At 39.3% G+C, this 22,097-nt stretch overlaps 1 protein-coding gene across 4 annotated transcripts in view; it reads right to left on the reverse strand.

Moving 5' to 3' along the window:
- Positions 1–22,097, reverse strand: part of RARS2 (arginyl-tRNA synthetase 2, mitochondrial) — an 82,049-nt gene that overhangs the window by 37,133 nt on the left and 22,819 nt on the right. For all 4 annotated transcript variants that reach the window (XM_059083132.2, XM_067011439.1, XM_067011440.1 and 1 more), the window contains 3 exons: positions 10,284–10,386; positions 8,811–8,894; positions 824–921 (listed from right to left, as the gene is read on the reverse strand). In XM_059083132.2, coding sequence (XP_058939115.1) covers positions 824–921; positions 8,811–8,894; positions 10,284–10,386 — 285 coding nt within the window. The remainder of the gene's footprint in view (positions 1–823; positions 922–8,810; positions 8,895–10,283; positions 10,387–22,097) is intronic.

Here is a 22,097-nt window from a genome sequence, read left to right on the forward strand (position 1 = left end):
TATGCTAAGTAAAATGAGCCAGACAGAGAAAGACAAATACTGCATGGTATCACTTATATGTGGGATCTAAAGACTAAAAAGTCAAACTCCCAGAAACAGAGACTGGAGAAGTGCTTGTCTGGGGCTGGAGGCTGGGGGAAATAGGGAGAGGTTGGTAAAGGGTACAAACTTTCAGCTATAAGACGAATAAGTTCTGAGGACCTAATGTATAACATAGTGACTATGGTTGATAACACTGTATTGTATAATTGAAATTTGCTAAGCAAGTAGAACAAATGTTCTCACACATACACAAAAAAAGTAAATATGTGAGGTGATAGATGTATTTACTAATTCAAAGGGGGAAATCCTCTCACAATGTATACATATATCAAATCATCATGTTGTACACTTTATCTTACAATTTTATTTGTCAATTATACCTCAATAAAGCTAAAAATATATATACATACATTACAAACACAACAAAGCTCGTTCTCTGATAATCACATTACTCTGAAATTCTTAATATGACAGTAACCATTATCTGTGCTTTAGGAGTCTAAAAGGAAGAACTAGATCTTCCAAAAAACAAAAAACCACAAAATTGTTAATACATAATTTAAAAAGAAAAAACATAATAATCACTAGGTACTTTGATTAAAGTCAAAAATTTTTATTCATGGTTTAATGATCAACTCACTGTGATTTTAAGGAAACAATATAATCTACTTGATTTTTAATTTTTCCATGTGTAATTCTGTGAGATCCCAGATGATAACAGTAGAATACTCACCTGCCCAGCCAGTTGATTAACCAACACGTATGATGGGTAGGCACTCACCTGAATTCAACCACGATCTTCTTCTGGGGAAGGCCAGAAAAAAGTTCACTTTTTAATCCATATTTTGAGCCATCTTCAATCACTTCTTGTAGTACTGTCTGAAAAGTAAAAGGTATGGGATTTAATGAAGAAAAAATTTGCAAATTTCTTAATTACTTTGTTACTGAGAACTAACTATTGCTAATGTGCTCATTCTAATTTACGGAACTGAGAATTTTATAGTATTATTAGCAGTACCACCTTCTTCTATCACTAATGCTAGTCAGAGCAGTCATAACACAAGTTAACATCTACGGGGCCTCTGTGCCCTTTTATACATCATGCCTATTCATCCTTATAGTAGCGAACGATGTAGATACTTTACAGATGAAGAAACTGAAGTTTAGAGAGGTAATTGCCAAAAGTCCCACAGCAAATAGAAACAAAACCAGAAGCAGCATCTAATATTTATCAAATGCATATTATGTGCCAGGCACTGTACTAAACATTTTATATGTATTATATGTATTGATTCTCACAACAACCCTAAGAGATGAGTATATTTTTACAAATGAGGAAACAGAAGCTCAGACTGGTTAAGTAACTTTCCCAAGGTCATACTGCAAAAACTTTGTTCACTCCACAGCTTATGTGTTAACTCTGCATGGTGCTGCTACTTTTGTGATACTAATGATCACAGTAATGGTAGAAAATAAATAAAAAATTATAATTTAAGTTCCTCTTGGCTACACAAGTAAAAAGCAAAGAGATACAACAGAAACTGCCAAAACATATTCCAGGTTAATTTTTAGTTATTAACATAGAATTACTGTATGGTTCACAAAATTCATACTTTATTTTTTGCTAACAGTGATGATGCACTTAATTATGTAATTACTTTTTCCTGTAGGATTTTGAAATTACTGATAGATTTTTATTTACTCGTACTGACTTTTGCTTCACACTCAGTATTTGAAGTCCTAAAAATGTAGTTTATGACATGAAGAATTCTACTATCATAAGAACTGGTTAAGACAGTCACTTTGGGACTTCCCTGGTGGCGCAGTGGTTAAGAATCCACCTGCCAGTTCAGGGGACATGGGTTTGATCCCTGGTCCAGGAAGATCCCACATACTGCGGAGCAACTAAGCCCGTGCGCCACAACTACTGAGCCCGTGCGCCTGGAGCCCGTGCTCCGCAACAAGAGAAGCCACTACAATGAGAAGCTCACGCACTGCAACAACGCAACTAGAGAAAGCCTGCATACAGCAACGAAGACCCAACACAACAAAATACATAAATAAATAATTTTTTTAAAAAGTCACTTAATGGAAAAGGCAGAGAAGGTAGTAGGAGGCAACAAAGCAACACTTTTAAGAAGCAGCTAGAGTGCCAGGCTCAAGTCTAGATGCTTCTTTGTTACTTTAAAGCCTCACAATCTTAAAATGAGCAACACTTGCCATTTAATAGATGCAAGAACTAAGTGTGTATTTGCCCAAGGACAAAGAGAAAATAATATTCTCTTCACTGACACTGTGCATTAGGACATACAGAGAAAGGACTAATATACAGACATTAAGTACAATAGTGTCTGTCCTACATGAGGGACCCATTAAATGTTTGTTACTCCAAGAACATGGGTCACAAGAAGATTGCAAGTGGGAAGGTAAATGTAAATGAGAGGTAATTAATACTCAGATTATTCAAAGGTTAAGGCCTACCCATCCTTTTGACTCTCTATCCCTTTTTATGTAACAGATGATAGACTGCACAAAAGGTAATAGTGTAAGTTAGAATGCTCTTTAACAAATGACCCTTGGTTCATTGCTTTCGCTGGCATAAACCAAAAAAAAGCAACTTTAATAAAAGACTATCTTACACGCTCCACTTCCAAACCATTCACTGACAATTCGACCTACCTGCTAACTAGCTAGCTTTTTTCTCTACCATTTCACTGAAAGTGCTCTCAAAATCAATATTCTAAATGCCAAACCCAATTGAACACTTAAATTGTGTTTAATACATTACTTTTATGAATACATTCTTTTTGTAAAATTAAACAAATTAAGGCTGAAGTCTAGAGTCCCTTTTGTTCATCTGTCCTAATCCTGGTCCCTCCCCGCTTTCCCCCGGGGTAACTACTTTTCAAGCATCATTTTAGCTGATTACTGCTCCCTTCTCCTTGCAACTACCCTGCTTCCTTGGTTGTAGTGACATCATTCTACTGAATTTTGCTTTCCTTTATTTCCTTTGCAGACCCATCTTCCACTGCCTGCCCCCACTCCCTACCCTGTGCTCCTTTCTTGCTTCTAGCTCCTTACTTTATGCTTCTCCTAGGTGTAAAGTCCTAAGGCTTTACTACTTACCTACCAGAATCCCGTGCTACAGATTGATATAGTCAACTCAGGATTGAACATCTCTCTCAGGCACTTCAAACAGAATATACTCCTCTTCCTTCAACGTTCTTCATCTCCACGAATTTCACTCTGAATCCCCCAGCTAACCAAGTCAGAAACCTAGGAGGAGTTCCTAAGATCTACCCTTTTCCCTCAACCTCCAGAACCAATCACCTGTTAATCACCGAGCCCTGCGCATGCTGTCTCCTAAATATTATAATTTTCCCCTCTGCCCTGGTTTAGACCGTCATCATCTGTCAGCTACACCGCTACAAAAAACAACTACAACAAAACAATAGCACCTATCTTCTTATATAATATACATATTTAATCAGGCCTATGTTCTGTTTAAAGCCTTCAATGATTCCCTACCACTTAAGAGATTTTACCAGTTTCTGGGTTTTTACTTTACATGCGTATCATTTTTACTTTTAATTTTGAGGAAACTGATTTGCTGAAAGGCACACTGTAATATCCATAAAAATCACAAGTTAGAAGTGTTAGTTTTTTTTGATGACATATAACTATTAAAATGAGTTTCGTAAGTGTAAGAAATACCAAAAAATCATGCATGCCACCTGTGGTACACATAACACACCATGGAAAATAGTGACAGAGGAAAAAGCTGAAACTCTTATGTAGAGCATGTAAGGTCCTTCATACTGTGTAATTTCATATCCTCCCCCATGCCATCCTATGTGCAAATCACACTCAATCACCTCCTGATTTCCAGACAAGGCCATGTTTTTGACTGTACTCTGTCCCAAACTGTCCCTTCTGCCTGGCCCTTGTATCTCCCAAGTATATTCTTTATCTTCATCCCAATTCCAGGTTACCTCCTGTCTCCTTGAGACAGATTTACTTTGAGGGAGTGGGGAAAAGAAAATTTACATGTACCTTTCTTTACCCTAGGATTGCATCTCATACATGTCCTCATTATATGATTCATCCCACTGTCTACCCATCACACATGACACTGTGATATTGTTTATGCTTTGCTTTTTTAGATCATAAGCTCCTTGAGGGCAAGATACATGCCATTTTGTCTTCAGATTTCAGTAATGCAGTCCCTGGCAAATAATAAGCAGGAAGTTTATTGAATTAGTGGGCACAAAGAAGAATGTCCGTGAGCTAGTAAAGTTCTCTGATATTTTAATAGAGTAAGTTAGAGGCCCATCTATTCACCAACATGTATGTTTAAAGGTAAGAGGTACTCAGTAATGTAAATGTAGGTACATAAAGAATCTATAACCAGAAATTAAATCTTTCAAAGATTTCACTTTTTGGAATGCTTTAGCAAATTAACGAATATTCCAATAGGCAGGTGCTTTCTGTTTATCCACCATCATTATATTTTCTGTGGATGATTCTGTCATTTTACCTAATTCTTTATTGGTCTCTCTCTCTCTATATTTTTTTTTTTTAATTTTTTTTTTTTTTTGGTGGTATGAGGGCCTCTCACTGTCGTGGCCTCTCCCTCTGCGGAGCACAGGCTCCGGACGCGCAGGCTCAGCGGCTATGGCTCACGGGCCCAGCCGCTCCGCGGCATGTGGGATCCTCCCGGACCGGGGCACGAACCCGTGTCCCCTGCATCCGCAGGCGGACTCTCAACCACTGCGCCCCCAGGGAAGCCCCGGTCAATATATATTTTTAAGTTATTTTATATATTTATCTTTGGCTGCACTGGGTCTTCAGTGCTGTGCACAGGCTTTCTCTAGTGGCGGCGAGCGGGGGCTACTCTTTGTTGCGGCGCACGGGCTTCTCATTGTGGTAGCTTCTCTTGTTGCGGAGCACAGGCTCTAGGTCATGTGGGCTTCAGTAGTTGTGGGACACAGGCTCAGTAGTTGTGGCTCACAGGCTCTAGAGCACAGGCTCACTAGTTGTGGTGCATGGGCTTAGCTGCTCCGCGGCATGTGGGATCTTCCGGGACCACAGCTCGAACCCATGTCCCCTGCATTGGCAGGCGGATTCTTCACCACTGCGCCACCAGGAAAGTCCCTGGTCAGCATTTCTTGACAGCGCTCAGAAGAACTTTTAAGAAAGCTACCACTACTTGATTGGTCAGTTCCTTAGTCAATAGCTGAAAAGTGCTTAATCATTCATTCTTTCCATGTGTTCAGCTAATTGACACTACCCATGACTTGAATGCATCCACTGCCTATTGACAAACTCAATTAGTGAAATAATGAGCAGAGTTAGAACCACTTAAATCAGTATCTCTTTCTTTTTTTCCCCCTTAAATTTTGGTAGAGCATGCACAGTTGAATTTGGCAAATAAAAATGCATGTGTGCATGTGAAATAAAAAACTGTATTATCCACTGTGCATTTCTAAGGCACACCTAAAAAACAGGATTTTGTTTGCCTTTTTCCTATTTGGTTAAACTCATATTTTCTCTTTTTTCTCCCCATAAACTGAATTAACTATTATTCAAAGTTAGTTTCTCCTGAAAGTCATCTATAGACTATTGCCAGGTAGAAGTTTGGTACTAAAGTGATAGTTCTTCACGATGGTAAGTTCTTCTAGCTTTGAAAAATATATCATCTATGGGTTTTCCCTGGTGGCGCAGTGTTTGGGGTCTGCCTGCCGATGCAGGGGGCACGAGATGCCACATGCCGCGGAGCAGCTGGGCCCATGAGCCATGGCCGCTGAGCCTGCGCGTCCGGAGCCTGTGCTCCGCAACGGGAGAGGCCACAACAGTGAGAGGCCCGCGTACCGCCAAAAAAAAAAAAAAAAAAAAAAAAAAAGTATCATCTAGTCTCAGAGATTTGGCAGTTCCTACTACATTTAATTTCACATTTTAGCCTCCTACTTTTGATGATGATTTTATATGAAGACATTATAAGCCATTATTAGTGATCCAAACCTAAGCTAACATTTAATCATCCCTGGTGCTGTCAGTGCTAGTAATTCAATTGCAATGCATGAACAGATAATTTTATGCAAAGCTAAGTTTGTACATGTGGAAACAATGATAAATTCATAATTCTCTGCTTGAGGAGTAAGTTTTAGACACAGATCATTGGCTACATGTGAATCTCAATAACTTTAACATGGAAAAAAAGTTTTATAATGGTCCTAAGAAGGGTTGAATTTTCTTGATATGACCTGAAAACTTCAGACATGCAAATGAACACTGTTTAAGGCCTGAAAATAATGGAGCCAGGTGTAGAAGAAATTAGGCTTTGAGCAGATAAGAATTATTATTATTATTACTATTATTATTTTGTGTGTGTGTGATAACATTGAACCTCATGGCAAGAATAGCTTATTTCTCTAGTTTTCTGGCCAGATCATACACAGGCCTATGGTTATGATATCTGTACTGTAGATTAGAAGAGCTGCTTGGAGATATATAGAGAATTTATAAGGAAATACGTGACAGCTGAAATATGGAGTTCTGTAAAATATTACACCAATTCTTACAAGTGCAGATGGTTAATAGAAGAAGTCTAATGCAATACATAGAGGTTTTCGACCTGGTTGTGCATCAAAATATGTGGAGTTTTCTAAAACCGCAGACTTGTGGGTCTGTTCCCTGGAGATTATTGATCCAGAGGTCCACAAATCCTGGGCATTTGTAGAGTTGAGAACCAATGCTGTGGCTATACTTACTGGCCAAAGTCATTACCATGGAATACAGTAAGGTGCATGTTTCTGTTGGTTCTAACTGGAGTTTGCAACGATGTCAGCCACATCGCATGACTTGTCATCAACTCCCAAGAATTATTATTAAAAAATTATAGCACAGGTACATTCAATACTCCTTTTTTCAGACTATGGGTGTTCACTGCTCTAGGATGTATCTTTACTGTGACACTGAGCAGGCTACTGTAAGCAATCTGCTTGTTCCTTTAAAGAAAGTCACACTAATATCCAGATCCTCAAAGCTACATGGAAGGGAGGGTTTTCATGTGAGAAACAGTAGCTGCACCTCAAAGCCCTAACTCTTTCCCTCCGCTGTCAACTGAGAAGGATTTGGGAATATATTTAATAAGTGAGCTAGTGGGCATCCTTAAACAGATAAAATCTCCTAGTTAATTAATTGTAATAAAGCATGAAAATTCATGGCCATTGAAATTTTAAATTATTAACTATGCCTTGCCTTGAAATATAAACTATCTTTCTTGCAGCTAAGCTGGCTATAAAGGCAAACTCCATCTACTGTAGCACATTTTCCCATAGTAAAATTGCCTATCAAATGACCTAAAGTTTGGAAGGCATGTTGGCAAGTTCCATTTCTCCTTCCATAAACACTGAGACAGCAACCGGAAGAAAGAGTCACTTATTTTAAAATGGTACATTAGATTCACTGGTTTGCTAAGTTGACATGAAATGTCATCTAGAGACCAACAAGCTGTAGACACTTTTTAAAAAGCTCAAAACAAATTTTTCTTGTCCTTGTGCCGGATTTTGGTTTAACAAGTTCGTCTTGAAGTAACAGTGAAAAAAAGATAAAAGAAAAAAGTTCAAAGACCTAGAGACAAGTATGAAACACTAACTCTCCTTCAGAAGAATTATAGGGCTGATGGGTAAATGTCTGTAAACTATGTAACCTTGGGAAGAAACTACATTATTAGAAATTTTGGTTTTACAGTTATTTTCAATTCAAGACCATAGCATATACTAAGTCTGACCAATCCAACACTGGTGTGTATTTCTCTTTTAAAATTAATAGACCAAACCATGCATTATGATAAATTTTAAAGTTCAATCGAGATAAAACTCAACAAATGGTCTCATATCCAGGATTACTTGTCCTCCATGGGCTCACTCAAGGGAGACCCAATTCCTCTATGAGGTTTCCCCAACTCCTTCAAGTCATCCAGATTTTACCATCTCTGATGTTTCTTATGCTTATTGTATCAATCACTTTTTTTAAAAAAATTTATTGTTTTATTAAAAGAACTGTCTTATGGTTTCTCTTATATAAATCTTATGCTTCCAACAGATTATAGGCTACCAGAGAGTGAAACCAGCAGTACCTTTCTTGTATTTAATATGGAGTCCATTAATTCATTTAACAATAGTTATCTCGCACCTACTGCATGCCTGGCACTGCGCTAGGAACCGGGGATGTGAGAAAAACAGATGCTATAAGCCCTAATGGAAATTAGAGTTTAAAGAGCAATAGGCATTAATCAAATTGGGAGTTCCCTGGCGGTCCAGTGGTTAGAGTTCTGCACGTCCACTGCAGGGGGCACAGGTTTGATCCTTGGTCAGGGAATTAAGTAAGATCCTGCTTGCTGCACGGCACAACCAGAAAAAAAAAAAAAAAAAAGAATAAAATAAATCAAAAATTAATTAAAAAAATAAAGTTATAGAAAAAAGATGTAAAATGATGTAAAATAGCAATTACAATAAGTTTTGCAAAGGAGCATATACAGTGTTATGAGCGCATATGAATGAAGGGGTCAGAAAGGCACCACTAGGGAATGTCAGGATCTGCAGGATAAGCAGATTTAACTTGGGGTGGCACTCCAGGTAGAGGGATCAGAATGTGCAAAGATTCTGAGGCAAGAGGAGGCACAATAAGTTTTAAGAAGTGGAGGGAAATCACTGCAGCGAGGGAATGAGTGAAGGTACAACAGCTGCAACATAACCCATCCTTACCTTTGTTAATAGTTCTCTGTTTATTTTGAAATTTACAGTCCCTGGACCAGTGCTGATTTCACTCACCACTGTGTCACATTTTAGCTGAAAAGATAACAAATCAAGTAAAACAGGTGTGTTATGAAATAGGCTTAATGAGCTTTGTAGTTCTAACCCTAACGGATTGGCTCCCAAGGGCAGCAGGTGGGTCCTCTCTCACAGTCACTGTGTCTGGACCTCAGCCTTAGCCCGTCTCCCCAGTTCCGTCATTCTATTTGCATTTACACGTTTTCTTCTTTTCCGGGCTAGAATGCTACTCTGTATTCGAAGTCTCTCTCTCCCACTTTCCCATTCTCTCACTTCAAATTCTCTTTCTAACGTGGAAAAAAGGGAGCATCACTTTACCCCCACCCTATGTACCTTGACATGCAATGAATTCTTTTTATTTCATCCGCCTTGCATGAGAGTGACAGAACATGACATTCTGTCAGGGCATCGGCTAGAACAACTCACACCCACACATAAAATCTAAATAATTTAAATGCTCAGTCTTCAATTGATACGCTTTACATTTTTAACCAACTAGATGTTCAAAGCACCCGAGATACCCATGAAGCATGAACAAATACCTGCTGTCACTGAGGGGCCACTAGCCTTTATTTTTGAGAACTCACAGGAGAAGGAGGAAATAAATCTTGTAATTAGGATAATTTTATTCCTGGTATACTTCCTGATAAAAATCTGGGGTAATTTTTGAGGTCAAATAAACATTTACTTAGCTACCAAAGCTCCTTTATCATATTCATTCTTTAAACACTTTTTTCTATGAAAGTGACTTTCATTGTTTGGACTCTTCAGTGTGCCCATGCCCTCTTCTGTGTCACACGTAATAACCTTATTTTAAAAAAACCCTTCCCCCCCAAACCTGCTCTTCTGAAGGCATTACACTAACAATTTAGAGGTGGTCATTCACCACAATCCTTTCAATTCCTCTTTTAGATACGGAAGCCATCAGAGAAATTAGAAATGGAAGAGGTTTGTTAAATCATCTAACCACTTCTTCTCTGCAATGATTCTATTTACATCTAATCATTTCTTCTCATATTTTAATGTTCATCTTCCCAGAAACTTATTGTAAAAATTGCAACCCACTGCTCTAATTTATCAAGCTTGTTCTCCTAAATTCAGAAGTCCATCCAGCTTCAATCTGTAAATTTAATTAACCCTTCGGTCTTCCTGTAAGTAGTTAATCAAAAACTTGAATAATGTCAGCTCAAGAGGAATGTTTTATACCTGATTTCAAAAACCATCGTAACCTTATAGTATGCAGCTAAAATAAATTTAAATTATACTTTTCAAGGTGCCGTGAAAAAAAACGCTATTAAATTCATTATTATTGCTGAGATAGCCTGCAGATATAGCTTGCAGAGTAGTTTTTTCTTTGAAATACTACATTTATTATAATGTCAAAAAGAGATAATAGTGCTAAAGTACCTTCTCTGCCAGTCTCATGGTTTGAAGTTGAATATCTGGTCTTGAATGGTCATTGTTGTTTTCCAATAGAGAATCCACAGAAAGCTGAAAGTCAGCTACTTCTCTAAAGACAGACATTGAAACAGGAAAAGGCTGTTACCTTAAAAACATTACTAGTGTAACAAACAAATGAAAAAGACTAATTACTCTGTTTCTACATTGACACAATTTTATCAGAAGGAATTACACTTTCAAAATATAAAGCAATCGGAAATATCATCACCTTGTATTGACTTAGAACTTTATCTTGCATCACCTTACAAAACTCTTCCGCTTCCATTACCTAGCTGTAGCTTTATGATATCTCTGTGGGAGAGGCAGAGCAACCACCTTATTTGATAGATGTGAAAAATGATGTCCGGCAAGTTCAATGTCTCCCCTAAAAATCCTCCTGCAACTAATAAGCAGACTCAGTAAAAAGCTCAAGTCTCTTGACTGCTTCTATCAGTAGAAATCTTCTTCCTCTATTCCACATGCTTCCTTCATTCAAGTCCCTTCACTGACCAAAGCACAATTTAAAAAAACTGTTATAGGGCTTCCCTGGTGGCGCAGTGGTTGAGAATCCGCCTGCCGATGCAGGGGACACGGGTTCGTGCCCTGGTCCGGGAAGATCCCACATGCCGCGGAGCAACTAAGCCCGTGAGCCATGGCCGCTAGGCCTGCGCGTCCGGAGCCTGTGCTCCGCAACGGGAGAGGCCACAGCAGTGAGAGGCCCGCATACCGCAAAAAAAAAAAAAAAAAAAAAAAAAAAAAACCTGTTATAATCTGAGTTTCAACATGAGAGGAAGAATATTCTTCTTAACACTGAGTAGTTCCTTAAGGAGACACACAGTGCTGTTCTTTTCATTGGGCTGGTGATAAAACAATGCAAAAACAAAGAAACCAAGAAAGAAACACAAAGCAACCGATTACTGATCCTTTGCTTCAGAAGAGCAGTTATCTCTAAGAAAGGATGGTAGGGAGTGGAATCAAAGAAGTATATACACGTGGCTTCAATGGTATCTATAATGTTTGATTTCTGAAAACAAAAATTTGGAAAAATATTAAGACCTGACATATTCGAAAGTGAGCATGAGTGTTCATTATTTGCTATAAATTTTCTGTAGTTTGAAATCTTCTAGGTGTAATAATAATTTTAATTAATATACAAATATCCACATAATTACCAGCACTGAACATCCTCTGATGTTTAATAATGAACTAGAGAATGCGACTTTATGGGCAGGATAAGTGGGTTGAACCATTAGCTGTCTAGTCCATCTGTAATGCAAGATAGAGGAGCACAAATCACTTCCTTCTTACCACTCTTGAAATTCAGGCACATGTCTAAAAACTTCTGGTTGGCTTCTGATCACATTAAAGAATCTAGTCAATAATGACCATTAAGAATTTTCCTGAGCCTTAAGAAGTGACCAGGGCGGCAGAGTAGGAAGACCCTGAGCTTCCTTCCTTCCACAGGTACACCAAAATTGCAGCGATTTACTGAGCAACTATCCATGAAATCCACCTGAAGACTAGAAGAAACTATCTCTGACCGCTAAGGAAGGAACCACAATGAGACTAGTAAGAAGGGCAGAGATGCGGTAGAGTCAAGACCCACAAACGGGTGGATAATTACAATTACAGAGGTTTTCCCCAAGGAGCAAAGCCCCACACTGGGCTCCCCAACCTGGGGGTCTACACTGGAAAGATGAGCCTGCAGCATTTTGGTATTGAAAGCCGGTGGGGCTTACTTTCAGGAGAGCCAGAGGACTGTGGGAAATATAAACTCCACTCTTAAAGGGTGCACACAAAATTTCACAAGCTCTAAGACCAGGGCAAAAGCATAACTTGAAAGGAGCATGGGTCAGACCCACTTGCAGATCTTGGAGAGCATCCCAAAGAGCAGGAGGCAAATGGAGCTCACCCTGGGGACAGAGATGCTGACAGCAGCCAATTTAGGGAGCTCATCCCATGAGGACACCGGTGCTGGTATGTGCCATTTTGAAACCCTCCCTCTAGTTTATGAGTGCTGGGACCCAGCTTCATGCACCAGCCAGTCCTCACCACCTCTGGGATACCCCAGGCCAGGGACCCGGCCCCTTCCACCAGTGGGCTGACACTAGCCCATGGATCCCCAAGCTGCCAGAGGTGGTCATAGGACCCTCTTTACCCACTGGAGTGGACACCAGCCCTGGGACTCCCTAGGCCCTGTAGCAAGAGACACAGCTTCGCCCACTAGTGGGCCAGCATTAGACTCTGGACCCACCGGGACACATTCCCCACCCAACAGAATGCTGACATCACCTCCAGGATAGCTTGGGCACCTTGGCCAGCCATGTCAGGATATGACCACACTCACCAGTGGGCCATCACCAGCCCTGTCAAGAATCGACCCTGCCACCAGGAGGCCACCACCAGCCCCGGGACCACCCAACACCATGGTCCTATCCATCAGCAAGCTAACAATAGCTCTGGGACTCTGAGCCCTGCAGCCAGCCACCCCAGGACTTAGCTCCCCACCAGAGGGCCAGCACTAGCCCCAGGACCCCCTGCAGCTCTGTAGCCAGTCACCTTCTGACTCAGCCCTGCCCACCTGCTGGCCTGCACCAGGCCCTGGACTCCCCTGGCAACACAGCCAGCCACAGCGGGACCCAGCCCTCCTGACCAGCCTGTCAGCACCAATAACTGGATGCATCAGGCCAAGCAGCTAGCTGGGCAGGGTCACAGCCCCACCAGCTGAAGGTCAGACGTTTCAGGATCTCCAGAGCCGCCAGCTGCTCTTGGACTTGGCCCTGCCCACCGGTGAGCAGGCACTAGCCCTGGAACCTACTGGGCCTTGGCCCAGCCCCAGTGGGCTGACACCAACCACTAGGGCCTTGCAGCTACAGATGACAGGACCTGGCTCTGCCCACCAATGGGCCAGCACTAGCCCTAGGACCCACTGGGGCTCTGTAGCCAGTTGCCTAGGGACCGGGCCCCAGCCATCTATTGGCTGGTACCAGGACCTGGACTCCCCTGGCCATGAACTCCACTGCACCAGGATCTGGCCCCACCTACCAGTGACCGGCAGCCTTCACACACGGCAGGGCCTGGCAACCCACTGTCCTACCCACAAAAGAGCCAGGCCTACTTGCATGCCCACAGTAGTCAGCCTACCACAACAAAAAGCCCACGTAAGGGGCACCTCTAAAGCATATGATTCTAGTGACCAGAGGGGAGCATGCTGCTAGGACCCATATGAAGTTTTCTACATAAGGTCACTTGTCTAGAATAGAAAATGTAACCAACCTGCCAAATACATAGAAATAAAAACAGAATTAGACAAAATGAGGTCTCAGAGAAATACATTCCAAATGAAGGAACCAGATAAAGCCCAGAAGAAGAACTGAGTTAAGTGGAGATAAGCAATCTACCCAATAAAGAGTTTAAGATAATGATCACAAAGATGCTTGGGAGAATGGATGAACAGAGGGAGAAGTTTTAAACAAACAGAAGATATAAAGTAGAATCAAACAGAGCTAAAGCATACAACTGAAATCAAAATACACTACAAGAAATTAATAGATTAGATGATACAGAGGACAGATCAGTGAATTGTAAGAGCAGTGGAAATTACTACTCTGTGGGCTGAAAAGAAGGGAGTGGATGATATATTTATAGCAACAAAAGGGGAAAAAAACCCCTACAACGAAGAATACTGTATCTAACAAGGCTTTCATTCAGATTTGAAGGAGAGATCAAAAGTTTTACAGACAAGCAAAAGCTAAGAGTTCGGCACCATGAAACCAGCTTTAAAAGAAATGTTAATGGGATGGAAGAATTTTGTTAAAATGACCATACTACCCAAGGCAACCTACAGATTCAATGCAAACCTTATCAAAATATCAATGGCATTTTCCATAGAAAAAGAATAATTCCAAAACTTGTAATGGAAACACAAAAGACCCAGAACAGCCAAAATAATCTTAAGAACAACAAAGCTACAACACTCCCTGATTTCAAACTATGCTATAAATCTACAGTAATCAAAACAGTATAGTACTGGCACAAAAACAGACATACAGGGACTCCCCTAGTGGCACAGTGGTTAAGAATCCGCCTGCCAATGCAGGGGACACAGGTTCGAGCCCTGGTCCGGGAAGATCCCACATGCTGCAGAGCAACTAAGCCCGTGCGCCGCAACTACTGAGCCTGTGCTCTAGAGCCCATGAGCCACAACTACTGAAGCCCATGTGCCTAGAGCTCATGCTCCGCAACAAGAGGAGCCACCGCAATGAGAAGCCCATGCACCGCAACGAAGAGTAGCCCCCGCTCACCGCAATCAGAGAAAGCCCACGCGCAGCAACAAAGACCCAACGCAGCCAAAAATAAATAAATAAAAAACAAACCAAAAAAACAGACATATAGATCAATGGAACAGAATAGAGCCCAGAAATAAACCAACATTTATATGGGCAACTCATCTACAACAAAGGAGGAAGAATATACAATCGAGAAAAGACAGCCTCTTCAATAAATGGTGCTGGGAAACTGGACATTTACATGCAAAAAGAATCAAACTGGACTACTCTCTGACACCATGCACAAAAAAGAAATTCAAAATGGATTAAAGACTTAAATGTAAGACTGAAACAATAAAACTTGTAGAGGAAAACATAGGCAGTACATTCTTTGACAATGGTCTTAATAATATTTTTTTTGCATATGTCTCCTCAGGCAAGGGAAGCAAAGCAAAAATAAACCAATGGGACCTAATCAATCTAAAAAGCTATTGCACAGCAAAGGAAATTATCACCAAAATGCAAATCACCTACTGAATGGGAGAAGATATTTGCAAACAATATATCCAACAAGGGGTCAATATCCAAAATATACAAAGAACTCATACAACTCAACATCAAATAAACAAACAACCCAATTAAAAAATGGGCAGGTTCCAGGATTGACATTTTTCCAAAGAAGACATACAGATGGCCAACAGGCACATGAAAAGTTGCTCAACATCACTAACCCTCAGGCAAATGCAGATCAAAATCACAATGAGGTATCATTCCTACCTGTCAGAATTGCTATTATCAAAAAGACAACAAATAATAAGTGTTGGCAAGGATGTGGAGAAAACGAAACCCTCATGCACTGTTGCTGGGAATGTAAATTGGTGCTGCTACTATGTAAAATAGTATGGAGATTCCTCAAAAAATTTAAACTAAGCTACCATACAGTCTATGAATTCCAAGTCTGGGTATTTATCCAAAGAAAATGAAAACACTAATTTGAAAAGATACTTATACCCCTATGTTCACTGCAGCATTATTTACTATAGCCAAGATACGGAAGGAACCTCAGTGCCCATCAATACATGAGCTAATAAAGAAGATGTGGTATGTGTGTGTGCATGCACACACACACACACACACACACACACACACACACACTGGAATATTATTCAGCCATAAAAAGAATGCAGTCTTGCCATTTGCAGCAACATGGATGGACGTAGATGGTATTCTACTAAGTGAAATAAGTCAGACAGAAAGACAAATACTATATGATTTCACTTAATTGCAGACTCTAAAAAACAAAACAGATGAACAAACATAACCAAACAGAAACGGAATCATAGATACAGAGAACAAACAGGTGGTTGCCAGAGGGGAAGGGTGTAGGGGGAAGAGAGAAATGGGTGAGGAAGATTAAAAGGTACAAACTTTCAGTTACAAAATAAATGAGTCACAGGTATGAAATGTACAACGTGCGGAATATAGTCAATAATCATGCAATGCCCTTGCATGGTGACCAATGACAACTAGACTTAACATGATCATTTTGAAATGTACAGAAATCACTATGTTGTAGAATATGAACAGTGTTGTAGGTCAATTATACTTCAAAAACAAACAAGCAAGCAAACAAACTAACAGACTCCTAGAAAAAGAGATCAGATTTGTAGCTACCACAGGTGGGGGTTAGTGGGAGGGGGAATTAGATGAAGGTAGTCAAAAGGTACAAACTTCCAGTCATAAGATAAATAAATACTAGGGATATAATGTACAACATGACAAAGATAATTAACACTTGTATGTTAAGAGAGTAAATCCTGAGAGTTTTTATCACAAGGAAAAAAACTTTTTTCTTTATTTCTTTAATGTTGTCTATAGGAGATGATGGATGTTCACTAAACTTACTGTGGTCATCATTTCATGACAATATGTATGCCAAATCATTATGCTGTACACCTTAAACTCATACAGTGCTGTATGTCAATTATATCTCAATAAAACTGGGGGGGGGGGAGGATTCTCCTGTGCCTTGATCCATCATCCAGAAGCCTAGTGTGGATTACACTTATCAACCCAAACTCATCTACCGACATTTGAGGTGTAACCGAAGACCCAAATTGAACTATTAATCAGTGTCTGTGTGCTCTTGGGCATGGTGCTTAATTTCTTTTGTAGCACAGTAAAATGGTGATGATAATGGCGCCTACTTAAGTTCTGGTAAAATAATTCTAGTTCTGATGTTAAATTAAAATGTTAATACAGTACCAAGCTATGGGGAATTATTCTGTCTCTGGTTCTTCACTTACTGGATTGGTTGGCAAACCATTCTGTTTCTTTTCTAAAACTATTCTCTAATGATTACATAACAATTCAATTTTCTAAAGATAAACTTTAATTGTGGAAACTCATATAAGGTTTGAATATATTTATTCTTACCAATGAACTCTGATAATTTAGTCAAGTATTTGTGCCAATAATGTGGGAAACTGAAGACATTAGTCTAACAAAATGGGAATAACACAAACATTTAAAAAAATAAAAACCATATAAAGTTAAAATAAGAGCTATAACAGCAATATTAATTGAAAATAAAGATTTGAATGTACCAAAGATTAAATAATGATTTGACATATAGCTAAGATGCTTTCTTTCTTTTAAATTGAAGTATAGTTGATTTACAATGTTGTATTAATTTTTGCAGTAGAGTCAAGTGATTTAGTCACACATACATACATATATACATACATTCTTTCTGATATTCTTTTCCACTATGGTTTATCTCAGGATATTGTATATACTTCCCTGTGTGGGATACTTTATAAAAGGTTTAATATGACCATAAACCTACAGGATGGCTCTCAAACATCCAGGAAAACCCAAACAGTCACATGATTTTCTATAGATGGTTTAAAAAGTTAATAGTACGAAGTATCCAAAATTTTATTTGAGATGTAAATAATAAACTAATTCAATTTAAAAATTCTCAATAAAATCAAATATTTTCAAGTAGTTCAGTGGTATAAGAACAAATTAAGGGCTTCCCTGGTGGCGCAGTGGTTGAGAATCTGCCTGCCGATGCAGGGGACACGGGTTCGTGCCCCAGCCCGGGAAGATCCCACATGCCATGGAGCGGCTGGGTCCGTGAGCCATGGCCACTGAGCCTGCGCGTCCGGAGCCTGTGCTCCGCAATGGGAGACGCCACAACAGTGAGAGGCCCATGTACCGCAAATAAAAAAAAAAAAAAAAAAAAAAAAAAAAAAAAAGAACAAATTAAAAAAATCATCCTTTTAGGCCAATAATAATAATTAACACCAATTTATTAAACTAAGAATATTTAAAACAAATTCTGAATTCTGTGCTGGGTTATTTGCTAGTATGAAAGAACCCATATAGAAGTAAATGCTTCAGGGAGGTGAGGGTAATCAACCAGACTTGATCCCAGTTTTCCCTTTTGTGAGATTTTAATTATACACCCACAAGAAACTTTTGTTTTGTCTATTTAGTGAAGTAATTTTTTTAAAATTGAAGTACTGTATAGCTGATTTACAATATTGTGTTAGTTGCAGGTGTGCAGCAAAGTGATTCAGTTACACACACACACAAATGTTTGTGTGTGTGTATATATATTCTTTTTCAGATTCTTTTCCACTATAGGTTATTACAAGATATTGAATATAGTTCCCTGTGCTATACAGTAAGTCCTTGTTGTTATCTATTTTATATATAGTAGTGTGTATCTGTTGATCCCAAACTCCTAATTTATCTCTCCCTCCTCTGCTTCCCCTTTGGTAATCATAAGCTTGTTTTCTGTGTCTGTGAGTCTGTTTTGTAAATAAGTTCATTTGTATCATTTTTTTAGATTCCACATATAAATGATATCATTTGATATTTGCCTTTCCCTGTCTGACTTACTTCACTTACTATGGTAATCTCTAGGTCCATCCATGTTGCTGCAAATGGCAATATTTCATTTTTTTATGGCCGAGTAATATTCTATTATGCACGCGTGCACGTGCGCACACACACACAATCTTCTTTATCCATTCCTCTGCTGATGGACCCTTAGGTTGCCGCCATGTCTTGGCTATTGCAAACAGTGCTTCTATGAACATTGGGGGACATGTATCTTTTCGAATTAGAGTTTTTGTCTTTTCCGGATATATGCCCAGGAGTGGAATTTTTTTTTTTTTTTTTAAACAAATCTCCGTACTGTTTTCCATAGTGGCTTTACCAATTTACATTCCCACCAACAGTGTAGGAGGGTTCCCTTTTCTCCACATCCTGGAGAGGCATTCTTGAATGTGAACTATGTGAAAAGTCAGAACTGAAACAATCTAAATGTCCATCAACAGGGCAGCATTAAGAGTAAGCCACTGTTAAAATGTGGTATTTTCAAAGAAATGATGCCAAGAGAAAGAGTTCAAAATCATACATACAGTTGTTTTAAAGCTATGACTTTTTTAAGGCTGAAAGACATATTCAAAGAGAAAAGATATACCAAATTGCTAACATCAGTTGTCTTACTGTATGTAGTAAGAGTATTGGGGATTTATTCTTCTTATTCTGTATTTTCCTGAATTTCCTTAAGGTTATGTTTTGCTTTCATGACAGAAAAACTAATTTAAAAAAAAATCCCTTTAAAATTACATAACATCTAGACTAGGAAAAGCAGCTGTCAAAATAGGCCACTGTGAAGAAGGAGAGTGGGTAGGGGTGTAGACAACACAAAACTGGCCATGTGCTAATGATCGTGAGTGATGGGCACATAGGGGCTCACTAAACTATTCCCTTTACTTCCATATCGTTTATAATTAAAACAATAAGTTTAAAAAGCAATAGCTACGACTTCCCCACTACTTCTGAGAAGTTGCTGTGGTTTCAGACTGAAATCCATAGATCAGAGTAGTACTGGCTGGTAACAAAGTTACTAATTCTGTCTACTACAAGCAGTATTAAACAGGAATTTCACCACAGTTGAAAATGCAGCTGGGACTTCCCTGGCAGTCCAGTGGCTAAGACTCTGCACATCCACTGCAGGGGGTGTGGGTTCAATTCCTGGTCAGGGAACTAAGATTCTGAATGTCGTGGCCAAAAAAAAAAAAAAAAAAAAAAAAAAATTCAGCTGACCCTTAAACAACGGGGAGTTAGGGGCACTGACCATCCTAGCAGTTGAAAATCCCAGTGTAATTTTACAGTCAGCCTTCCAAATCCACGGTTCTGTATCCATGGTTCAAACAACCATGGACCATGTAGTACCACAGTTCAGGCTAGCTGAAAAAATCCACATATAACTGGACCCATGCAGTTTAAACCCATGTTGTTCAAGGGACAACCATATAACCAAATTAGAGACCGGAGCAAATGGATTCATATCACATTAAATAAACTAAATTAACAAATATAAAATTTCTTAATTCTCCTGGCATGTTATAGCATTTTAGAATCAAGTTAGAAATACAGAACAGTTAGGCTTTTGACTTCCCTGGTGAGGCAGTTGGTTAAGAATCCACCTGCCAATGCAGGGGACACGGGTTCGATCCTGGTCCGGGAAGATCCCACATGTCACGGAGCAACTAAGCCCTTGTGCCACAACTACTGAGCCTGGGCTCTAGAGCCCGTGAGCCACAACTACCGAAGCTCACATGCCTAGGGCCCGTGCTCTGCAACAAGAGAAGCCACCGCAATGAGAAGCCTGCGCACTGCAATGAAGAGTAACCCCCGCTCACCGCAAGTAGAGAAAGCCTGCGTGCAGCAATGAAGACCCAAAACAGCCAAAAAAAAAAAAAAAAAACCAAAAAACAAGAACAGTTAGGCTTTGTTTTAGTACTCTAAAGAATAACTGGGTTTATGAAGGCAAAGCTAGGGTTTTCCTTTGTTGTAAACAAATTTAATATGCAGAATTTTAGACTGGTAGCCTAGAAAAATTGAGGTCCTCCCCAATATTTATTTTCTATAAACCAAAGTCCTGGTATTTCAGATTGTTAAAGTGGAGCTACCCAAAGGAACTGCAAGCAGGTAAAGAAAATCTTATTCAAAAGAGGGAGGGGCCAAGACAACAGGCACATGGAAAGATGCTCAGCATCACGAATTATTAGGAAAATGCAAATCAAACCAATAATGAGATATCCCCTCACATCAGAAGAGGTACTGTCAAAAAGGTGAGAAATAAGTGTTGGCAAGGATGTGGAGAAAAGGGAACCCTCATACAGTATTGGTGGAAATGTAAATTGGTGCAGCCACTATGGAGATTCCGCAAAAAGTTAATAGAACCACCATATGATCCAGCTATTCTACTTCTGGGTATTTATCAAAAGAATATGAAGGCACTAATTTGAAAAGATAAAAGCACCCCTATGTTTACTGCAGCATTATTTACAATAGCCAATGCATGGATACAACAGCCATGCATTTATGGATGCCAAAGCAACCATAAATGAATACATAAAGATGTGGTACACATACACAATGGAATACCACTTAGCCATAAAAAAGAAATAATGCCATTTGCAGCAACATGGACGGACCTAGAGATTATCATACTAAGTGAAAGTAAGTCAGACAGAGAAAGACAGCTAGCTATTGCATGATAGTGCTTATATGTGGAATCTTAAAAAAAAGGGTACAAATGAACTTATCTACAAAACAGAAATGGAGTTACAGATGTAGAGAACAAACTTATGGTTACCAGGGGGTAAGGTGGGGGAGGGATAAGATTCGGATTGACATATACGTACTACTATATATAAAATAGGTAACTAATAAGGACCTACTGAAAGCACAGGGAACTCTACTCAATACTCTGTAACGGCCTACATGGGAAAAGAATCTTAAAAAAGAGGGGATATATGTTTATGTATAACAGATTCACTTTGCTGTACATCTGAAACTAACAACACTGTAAATCAACTGTACTCCAATAAAAAATTTTTAAAAAGGAGATGTGGTATACATATAAACAATGGAATACTACTCAGCCATAGAAAAAGATGAGATCTTGCCATCTGGGACAATGTGGATGGACCTCGAGGGTATTACGCTAAATGAAATAAGTCAGACAAAGAAAGACAAATACCGTAGGATTTCACTCATATGTGGAGTATAAGAAATAAAAACAAAGTAAGTGAACAAACCAAACATGCAGCTACAGAGACAGAGTGGTGGTTACCAGAGGGGAAGGGGTGGTGGGGCAGGGGGGAGGGTGAAATGGGTGAAGGGGATCAACTGTATGATGACACATGGAAACTGAAGTTTTGGTGGTGAGCACGCTACACTGTTTAGAGAATGCTATGCGCATGAAATTTATATAATGTTATAAGCCAGTTACTTCAATTAAGAAAAAAAAGACAAACAAGAAGATGGACCAATACGGTTCAGCTTATTAAAGGTCTTTGAAATATAAAATAAAAACTGAGACATTCCCATTATTATGCAAAATGTCCTTTACAGATTTTATGAAATAGGTAACTGGTTTGCAACATTATATCAATTTACATATAATTATATGGCCCATCTT

The sequence above is a fragment of the Kogia breviceps genome, chromosome 13, assembly GCF_026419965.1.
Source record: "Kogia breviceps isolate mKogBre1 chromosome 13, mKogBre1 haplotype 1, whole genome shotgun sequence".
In the NCBI taxonomy this organism is placed as follows: Eukaryota; Metazoa; Chordata; class Mammalia; order Artiodactyla; family Physeteridae; genus Kogia; species Kogia breviceps.